Genomic DNA, 10,806 nt, shown 5'->3' with positions numbered 1-10,806 from the left:
CTATTCTGCTTCATATCTTAAGTACCATGTTGACAATATGACATGACGTGGTTTAATGTACCTAAACAATGATCACCAAATTTCTCTCTCATATTGCTCCTCATAACCACTGAAAATGGTCAAAAAATCAAACCAAAAGTCAAATTATGGACGTAATCTGATATTAAGCATTTCTGCTTCATTAGAGCCTATTGTAAGGAAAAAAGCTTAACGTGGTTTAATGTACCTAAACAACGATCAATGATCCCCAAATTTCTCTCTCATATTGCTCCTCATAACCACTGAAAACTGTCAAAAGATCTAACCCAAAGTCCAATTATTATGGACGTTATCTGACATTAAGCGTTTCTGCTTCACATTTTCAGCAGGGCAGCGGAGCGGCTGTGGGTTGACTCCCCACGGTTCTCATGGGCTTTATATATAAGTCCTAACGTGAAAAAGCTTTACGTGGTTTAATGTACCTAAACAATGATCACCAAATTTCTCTCTCATATTGCTCCTCATAACCACTGAAAACTGTCAAAAAATTTAACCCAAAGTCCAATTATTATGGACGTTAAGTTAAAAGTGGAGGGTACAAAATGACTCATGACGAAATCTGGTGGGTGCGCCTATTACCGTCCCCACCGAAATCGGCGCCTATGCTTCCCTGCTATACAGTATGCGAAAAAGTAGTATCATGTCCGAATACATAGTATTGAAAAAACAGTAGGCTAAACGTACCCAGGATGACCTACTACTTCTCAAGTGCGCATTCAATGAACACTTTATTATCCCAATTAGGCCCCGGGAGAGGAGTTGTGAATGGCAGTGAAGTGACGCAGCTGACGCTGTAGGTCACATGACCGTGACAACAGGTCACATGATAGTACCAACTCGGACAGAATGCAATTTTACCGTTGGTCAGTGCAGATGTTGTTGAACAGTGAAGGCCTGTTTAGACCAATAACTATAACGAAAACCTCAACGATACGAAAGATAAACGACTTTTAAAAGAAAACATCCAGCTGATGAACGCTAAAAACATTGACAGCCAATCAGAATCCATCCTGCTGTAAAGAGCTCGAGCATTTAAAGCAGTAGACGACAAAACTGCAGAGCGCACTTATAATAAACAGAACGATAATGTTCGTTGGTGTGACTGTGGACGATATTATTGTTATGATTTTATAGTTATCATTGTTGGTGTGAACGAGCCTTTAGAATGAACTGAAACCTTCAAATCTTTATGCATAACTCAAACACCACAAATGGATTTTTCGAGCAAATTTTCACCAACAAATTGCAATTCTATCATTCCAAACCTGTAGGACTTTCTTTCTTCTGTTGAACATAAAAGAAGATATTTTGAAAAATGTTCCAGTGTTTTTTTCCCTTCAGTGTTAATGGAGTCCAATGATGGGTTTGGTTGCCAATGTTCTTCAAAATATCTTCTTTTACGAACTATCCATATACAATATGAATGAACTAACATTATGATGGACAGAAATTAGCTACTTAATGGCAAATTACTTGAAATAATCAGTAACACTTAAAGTCCCCCTGTATTTTATCCCTTAAAACTCATCCAAAATTACATATTTAAACGTTTTTTTTTTCCTTTAAAATGCCTTAAAATAGTTTGAATATAACTCTATGCAAATTAGCCCCGCCCCCACTCACTCACAGCAGCTCAGAGATCCACTCGTTGACCTGATTGGTTACAAGTTTGTGACGTCAGAAACACCAGCGAATTCAAACTGTATTTTTGAGACTGTCTTTGAACTGCAGTTTCAACCTATTTGTACTACTGTATAAGTTTGGTACCATTCTAGGCATTATTAGTGGGGTAATTTACGAGATACATCCTTGGATCTGTTAGCGCCTGCAATAAGCCATCCGGCTGGTTTCTCTAAAATAAGCTCTAACTTTAATAATGTTCAACCAAGGGAAAAAAAGCTTCTGGGGGGGTGTTTGGCTCGAGGTCAAGGTGCAAAGGACCCTAGGTTGATTTTACTCCGAACCATCCCTTTAACATTAGGTAATGCAAAATTTGTTTAGTAAATGTTGAAATTAACATTAACTAATATTAACAAAGCATTGTTCATCGTTCGTTCGTGTTTACTAATGATAACAATTAAAGCATTACCTAATGACCTTTGTGACCTTTGGTCAGAGATCTTACAGAAAATATAGGGGTCAGAAGTTCATTTCTGTAAAATAGCATGAGTTTGAACAAGAATTTCTTTTCTTACCAGATCAGCAGTGGGAAACGTACTTGACCTCAGTGTGCTGTTTATGTTGCACATTATTTGTGATTGAGAACACAGTCAGCTTCTTCTGGTGTCACACTTTCAGACAGAAACTCCTTTAAAAATAGTTGCTCCTTCTGGAGGGATAAAACACATTACATTTTAAAACATTATTTTTATAATAATGATAATAATTATTTTTACATCAGTGTCTTCATTTTCTATTCAAAATGTATTATTATTTTTTTTCTTTTAAAAAAAGATTATAATTGTAATCAGCTTCATCCAGTGTTTATGAAAAAAAAATGCATATAGTACAATCTCTAGAAAAAGCTGAAGATAAGTGTTTTCAGAAATATCTGAGATGAAATATTGACAAAGAACAATGCTGTTAAATTAACCTCTTCTATTTAGGTCATTAGTAATATTTCAATTAAAAATATTTATATTTCTGTTTTTGTTTTAAGTTTAATATATATTTTAATAAGTCATTTAGGCCTGGTTTCACAGACAGGGCTTAGATTAAGCCAGGTTTGGGCCTTTGTTCAATTCTGACATTTATGTAGCTTTTATATTATGTGCAAGTTGCTTTCCATTAAAACAGCTCAGATTTGCCAGTCTGACTGGGACTAGACTTAAGCCCTAATGGTAATGTCATTACTTTGATAAAGAAAATATAAATGGCACATTTGTGTTCAGAACATATTGCTCTTTCAAAACTAAAGACACGTAAAATTGCAGGCCATTTTGTAGCATGTCTCATGAAGTAGCACTCGAAATAAAGGCAAAAAAAAAAACCCAGCTAAGAGGATGTGAAACACACATTATATATATTTTAACAAGAAATAAATACAAGAGAAGTGTGAAATGGGAAACACTTAAAAAGTTCTGACTACGTGACCACATAGTTGCGTCTGCAATGCATGCTTTTACATGTACATGCTTTCCAGTTATGTTTCACACAGCACATGTATTTTGAAACTGTTGATTCATGCAGCTGCCATTTTAAATAGACGTGTCACAGCCGTAATAGAGTTGATGTTAACACATTAATTATAGAAACAGAGCAGCAGAATCTAAAATTCATTCTGACAGAACTTAGATTCGGCTTGATGTATAGTCTATATCCGAGCAAAACCTGGTTTAATAAGAACGTTTATTAATAACACCATCTCTGATTCGAGCTAAATTAATTCTCGAACAAGAACAAATGTAATGGTTTTAGTCCATGGGGAACTGATTGGATGGTTGTGGTTTGCTATTGGTCGATCTCAAGTGCCCAGCAAACACATTTACGTTGTGGCAGTCTGTGGCACGTTGTTGCATTTCTGCTATGGCAAAGTCACTGTCTACGTGCTCGCAACATAACAACGTATGACGCAACAGGGCTGTAGCAACGTTGTTGCGCTACATTCAGCAACTGAGAGACGACGTTCTGACAATTTTTTTGTTTTTATGCTAGATAGGCCTATAGATATATCCCCCATTTAGCATTTTATATTTTGAGGTTAATTTTTAATTAGTATGTTAGATAATTATATCGTTTTTTTTTTAAATATTGTTTATCCTTATTATTATTTAATGGGGCTATCAGTAGATTAGCCAAATTTTAATCAACACCTGCAAGTGTACACTTTGAAGAGTAAAAATTACAGAAGGTTACGTTAATTCAACTTTATTAAAACTAGCTGCATATGGTAATCATCAAATTGCACTTCCAACAGTCAAACATTTGTGAAAAAAATAAAAGAAAAATAAATGAATATACAAATTTCTTTTAAGTATAATAAATAAAACATAAAAAGCAAAGATCAGAACATTTAATGAACAAAACCGGTTCTGTACATGGCAGACAGTAAGTTAGTCGAAAGTCGGACGATAAAGTTCGGTAAACGGAATCAGTCCAGGAAACATCCACAAATCCAGAGGAGCAAAGAAACGAATGAGACTAAATAGCAGACAAATTAAATGAAAAACTAAACAGTGCGAGCGAGGCTACATTAGTCACAATAGAAAATGAAGTAGGTTGTGTTTGAATAATTACGTGTTATTTAGCTGAGGTAAATAAAACGCAACACTCACCTATCCTTGCTCGATGAAGAACGGGACAACACAATGAGCCCAACGGGCGGTTGAAATTTAAAATGCTGATTTTCGCGCTTCAGGGCAGTGACGAGTACATATGTAGTCCAGTGGTTGTCAAGACACCGTTGGCACAACCCTGAACGGTGGTTTAATGTCAACATTGTGACAACGATGTAACAACCTTCACCACACAACGTATGGCAGCAGCCTTTTGGCCATGTTGATAAAACGTTGTTAGAAGGTTGGGTACGTTGTGCCAACGTTCAGTGGTGTTTGCTGGGGAACCAATTCAAGCCACTTCCTTCACAACCAGTTCATGGTTGGGATTGCGATTGGGCAATACAATTCATCCGTTTGCACAGCTGGAGACGCACAGGACATTCTCATACTATTTAAAGCATTTGAATTTACTGTGCAGTGAATCAACAATATTAGGCTAGTATGTCTTTAGTAGCCTACATGTGCTAAACTTTAATTTGGTCAAAAGTATACAGAAAGATGAGTTCAAGAGCTACAGACATGGACTACAACCAGCAAAAACAGCCATTTTCATTTCATGGGACCATTAAGTTTAAGCTTCTTAACCCTTGTATTATGTTAAACATCTGGGTAAGATAATTTTTCCGATTAAATCATTGTTATTTTTTAATTGTCTGTGCACCTGCCTTTTACCATGAAAATGGCTGGCAAAAAAAAAAAAAACTGACCCATAATATCCAAATCATAATAGGAGTTTCATACAATATCTCAGGGTGTTGCAACTTTGCAGGCATCTTCATGATCCTAAATAAGAAATAGTCACACAAAGAAAAACATGCTAGTATTTTCGACAACTCAAAAATGTGTTGCAGGTCAAATTAAATAGACAGCAAGTGTCACATGCCAATTCTGAGAAAGCATCAACTCTTTATCACAACATTATTTCATGTTTGTGTTGTTTCATGTATGGTGAAATAAAAACTCAAACTGTTGTGTTTAAGTGTGATGAAGACATTCACACATGAACTTGGGTCATTTCAGTTTATTTTCTCATAAACTCTTTCCAACGGTCAAGCACAGAATTTATCAAAGAACAGTTTTCCATTCAAAGACCTCAACCGTACACGTTTGACAGCACAACATGGAGACAAATGTTGAGTAGAGAAAGGTCAGAATCCATGTCAGCCACTTCACTGCTTGTGAACATCTCGTGTGTAAAAAGCAAACATGCACTTGTTACAAGGAAGGAAGAAAGAAACATTTTCAATAGGGGACTTTATTTTTCATTAAAAAACATTTTTACTGCAATCCAGCTGATCAAACCCAATACTGCTGAATCGCATCAGGATTTCACCACACAAACGGCGCTGTAAAAACGTCGGCCATGTTTCCGTGGCAGAGCAGAAACGCTTGAGATTGTAAAGATCACGTTGGCAGTAGAAGCTTCATTTGAAAGCTCAGCTTGGCTCAAAATTAAGGGTTGCTATTATTAAGACACCAAGGTGTTCGATTCTAGTAGAAAAATGGCTGTGTACGGTAGCCTATTTCACGTCTGGAATGATTTTAGTGTGCATGTGCTTCTCTACTGATACAGAGGAGCTTAAATGTTTCTGACGTGCAGGAGAATCCTCTACAATAATCTCTCTACTATTGATAAGTAAGCTGAGGAAGACATGTGGGTGTTAAACATTAATACTGTGTGAAACATACAAAAGACCAGATGACGGAAGGCAGACACGTCTTAAAACGGCAATCTAAAAATACAATTTGGCAAAAGACCACCAGGGGGCAGTCAGTGTAGAAAAACGAAAGCTCATGATGTCCTCAAATAGTGCTGTCAATTGATCATCATGAGGCCGTATGAAAGTCACGAATATTAGCCGTCAATTTTACCTCTGGCAGGGTTGTAGATTCATAAAACTATAAATACACACATATTTGGTTCATCTTCAAAGCAAACGTAAATAAATACGCTTCAGAAAATGAGCAAAGGTTAAAAAGCAAAGGGTAACAGAGCTACAAAACGTATCTAAGGAAGAAGCACAGGCTGCATAGACGCCACAAGAACTTGAAAAGTCATTGATTTAAAAGCTTGTGAGGGATGTTCTCTCCTGAAATACGTTAATTTGTAGGTCCTTTTAGATTCAGAGCACTTTAAATAGTGGTTAATAACAAATAAAACAACATTAAAACAGAGACTCGACACTTTTTTTCTCCACTTTTTCGCTTTTCATCAAAAAATATGGGAAGCCCTCAGTCATTTCCGGAAATAGATGTTCTAACCAGTCATTTGATTCACCCTCGCAAAATATACATTTGTACATTTTTTGGTATGTATATATAATCGGAAAAGGAATATATGTATATACTTTGAATATTTACAGACCGATGAACCGCTCTTATGCCCGTCTGCAGACAGAAATATCCTCATTTAACGCTCACAAAAAGAGACTGACGTTAAACTCATTGTTTTCTGCTGTACAAACAGACAAAATAACAAAACAAAAAACCTGTCGAGAACATGTCGTAAAGTATATATATATATATAATAATTAATATATTCATTATATACAATTTTATTTAAATGTAATAATGGATGCATTAAAGTTGAGGGTAATGTGCTTAATTGTAATAAAAATAATGTTAAACAAATCCCTTTTTGGTTCCTAAATACAGGCAAAATTATTCTTCATGAATAGATATTTTTTTCTTTTGGGTGTTTATGTTAATACATAAACATAAACCACACAGGTGAAGAAAAATGTGTTATGTTAAATATGCATCAGATCTGTGGCCTTTCCCTCTGAATGCACCAAACAAAACATTGAAGAAAAAAAGACAAAACCCAAACCAAAAACACAGGGAAAACGCTTTAGGCTTTAGTACCACACGGTACAAGAGTTTTCCGGCTTGATGAAATGATATTAGACAGGACACAAACAAACCGTCAAAAGATAAAAAAAGCTTTGAGCTCCATCAGTGACGAAGATCTGTAGTCCTGTGACGAAACACTGTCTTTAGTCGAGAAGGCTAAAATCATCCGAAGACACAAAGGCAGCTTCTCCGGATTTTGGACGGCGACAAGAATGTAAAGGAGAAACACTGTAAAATGTGGTTGCATATATAAATGTTATTAAGAAGAGTCGTTATAAAAGAGGACACCTTTAAAAATAGCACTCGCATCAATCATGAAGGAGGGGGTCGGGGCGAGCGGCCGGTGAGGAAAGCTAAAGAAACACCTGTGTGTGTGTGGGATGGCTGAAGACACCTGTCTGGAAGAGGAAGTGTTCGGAGGACGGGGACACACACTTCCTGTCCGCTCCGGTCATTGGGTCAGTGTGCTGGAAGCTCTGAAGTACGACAGGAACTTGAAGCACAAACTCACGACGAAGTACCAGATGTTCCTGGCCATCTGAGAGCGAGCGATGAAGACGCGCCAGATGAAGACGAGCAGAACGGTGTTGAACGTGTATCGGATGTTTCTCAGCCTGAGAACGGGAGGAAGAGAGTTAATAATTCAGCAATTTGATTAAATGAAACACCCAACACACTTACTGACTATCAACTTGCAGACTGAACTCCTGTTTAATCAACCTTCCTCTTCTCTATGGACAGGATTCAGTGTTTTAGGAGTTTTAACAAAGAATTTTTTTTTTTTTTTTTAAATAATTATACATTTTAATTATTATATCAGTTGTAGTTATTTTAGTTCATCAAGTTAAACTAAGTAGAAATGAGAAATGTTGCCTTGGCAAATAGCTAAAATAAAATAAGTTCAAGTTTTTGAAGTTTATTCAAAGTTGAACTATTTTTATGGTTTTAATTGTACTTTTACTTATAATAACCCTGATAGCTGTATATGTTTTGGCTACACTATTTAAAGGTGACGTACTGAGTGATATTAACTACATGTGCTTACTATTGAGTTACAGCAGGGGTTTGGTTTAGTTACTTGTAATTATGCATAATTTACTGTTATTACATGTAGTAACGTGTTACACCTTAAATTAAAGTGTTACCTATATGTTTACTGTAATACTATATTATAGTAATGAGAATCACCTTTGAGAATATTCTGGATGCAATAAATAAATGCAAAAAAAAAAAGTTTGTGATGAAAATACCAAACACAATGCCTTTAGGAAATACTTTACGTTGCTAAAAATAAGCTTTATTTTCTTTTCTTTATTTTCTTTATTCGTCTTTAGATGTAGGTTTTGTTTATGTTTAAACTGTTGGATATAATATATATATATATATATATATATATATATATATATATAGGTGGTGTGAGCTTCTAAAGACTGAAGCACATAAATGTTATTTTGCAGGTGGACGTACTTTCTCAAGTGCTGTCTGGCGGCAGGAATGTCTGACATGTCCTCGTTCAGAACGTACTTCTTGGTGCCGATACAGTAATTCTCGATGTACTCCGGCCAGTTCAGCTGGCGAACGTCAAAGTTGAAGGTCTGAAAGATCACAACGGTGAATTCAACACAGTATCTCCTCTCTAAATGTTAGTATTTGCATCTCATTGATCCTAAAGCTGTGTGTGTGCGTGTGTGTGTGTGTGTGCGTGCCTGCGTGCGTGTGTGTGTGTGTGTGTGTGTGTGCGTGTGCCTGCGTGCGTGTGTGTGCGTGTGCGTGTGTGTGTGTGTGTGGGTGGGTGTGGGTGTGCGTGCCTACGTGTGTGTGTGTGTGTGTACCTTCCTGTCCTCTGCGCTCAGGTGACTCATCAGCATGTTCAGGTTGTCAGAGTTCCACTCCCAGTCCTGACTGCTGAAGTATTCCAGAAGACCGATGGCTTTGTGCAAACGGTTGAAAATACGCATCATTCTGAATGAAAACACACAGACACACTCAACACCTCTCTGAACAACCAATGACAATTACTCTATTATTGTGTGTGTGTGTGTGTGTGTGTGTGTGTATGTATAAGTATAATACAAATAATTATAGTTATGATTATATTATAAGAAATATAATTATATAAATATTATAATTGTATGTATATACAGTATATATATTTTATATATATATATATATATATATATATATATATATATATATATATATATATATATACACACACACACACACACACACACACACACGTTTTTATATTAACAATATTTCTATTTCAACATTAACAATACATGCTGTTTTATTTTACATTTTCAAATTTTACCTTTTTTTCTTTAGGGTCGGGGTTATATTAATAATCATAATATATAGTATTATATAACAGTATAGTGATTAATAATAATATTTATATTTCAATATTAACAATACATGCCTTTTTTCTATAGATATTTTATTTTCTAATAATGTAATAATACATTTTTTTATTACTAAAACATTTTGTTTATTTTTTCTCATTTTTATATTTCCTGTAAATAATAAATTTTGCATGTATTTATGTAATATAATATAATATTGTATTAAATACTGTTGATATTTATTCATATTAAAAATATATTTATAGTATAATAATGAATGATAATTAATTATATTTCTATTTCAGTATTAACAATAAGCACCATTTTTTCTTCTAATTTCAATTTTTTTCTATAGATATTACATTTTTCTACATAATATAATATTATAAAATAATATATTGTTTCTATATATTTTTTATATAATATATATATAATATTCAACATCATTAAAAAGTTTGGAATCATTAAGATTTTAAAATAAATAATACTTGTATTCAGCAAGAATGTATTGAATTGATCAAAAGTGATAGTACAGACATTTATAATGTTACAAAAGATTTCCATTTCAAATAAATGCTGTTCTTTTGAACTTTCTATTCTATATCATGTGACACTGAAGACTGGAGTAATTATGCTGAAAATTCAGCTTTGATCACAGGAATAAATTACATTTTACAACACATCCACATAGAAAACTAATTTTATACCACCGATAGATGCTCTTTTATCAGAACAGAACAGAAATGATTATGTAATTGTCCTCACTGTGGTTTCTGCCCAGACAGTCTGAGGAAGAGGTCATAGATGAGCGCTGGGAACTTGTGACTGACGAGGATCCAGTACTGGTTGATCAGATAGTTGGAGGTGATGTTGGCGTTGGGCCGACGGAAAGCCTGTTCTAGAGGATTCCTTTTGAACGAGGACATCACGTGATGCTCTGCAACGCAAATATGTGTTCAGTCATACTTACTGGAGCTTGAGTTATTATGTAATGTCTTAATGGCACTGCAGATATGATATTTTACTGCTGTCACATGGCAGCGTTCCACACTATGACGGAAGCATGAGATTAGTTACAATTAACTGTTTTTTAATCATGATCACGATTTTCTTCTCTAATAATTATGCATAATCACCATGATCGTGCAGGCCTACGGCTGAGAAATGCTTACAGGAAGAGGAAGATCCTCACTGGAATCTGCTTCTACCTGTTGGCATGGTGATGTTGGCAGCCAGATGTTGCTCATGGTAACCGCACACTCTGCTGTTACCATGGCAATGCCAGACTCCAG

The 10,806-nt window shown here is 35.3% G+C and overlaps 1 protein-coding gene across 1 annotated transcript in view; it reads right to left on the bottom strand.

Annotated features, from left to right (window-relative positions):
* Nucleotides 1-5,322: 5,322 nt before the first annotated feature.
* Nucleotides 5,323-10,806, bottom strand: part of LOC311289370 (fatty acyl-CoA reductase 1) — a 41,432-nt gene continuing 35,948 nt past the window's right edge. Inside the window, exons 9-12 of the mRNA XM_084407329.1 lie at nt 10,280-10,451; nt 9,002-9,131; nt 8,637-8,764; nt 5,323-7,783 (exon numbers count right to left, since the gene is read on the bottom strand). Of these exons, the coding sequence (XP_084263455.1) occupies nt 7,621-7,783; nt 8,637-8,764; nt 9,002-9,131; nt 10,280-10,451 (593 nt within the window). The 3' untranslated portion in view covers nt 5,323-7,620. The remainder of the gene's footprint in view (nt 7,784-8,636; nt 8,765-9,001; nt 9,132-10,279; nt 10,452-10,806) is intronic.

The sequence above is a fragment of the Rutilus rutilus genome (genome assembly GCF_951802725.1).
Source record: "Rutilus rutilus genome assembly, chromosome: 4".
Lineage (NCBI taxonomy): Eukaryota > Metazoa > Chordata > Actinopteri > Cypriniformes > Leuciscidae > Rutilus > Rutilus rutilus.
This window is presented reverse-complemented; position numbering and strand designations above follow the sequence as displayed.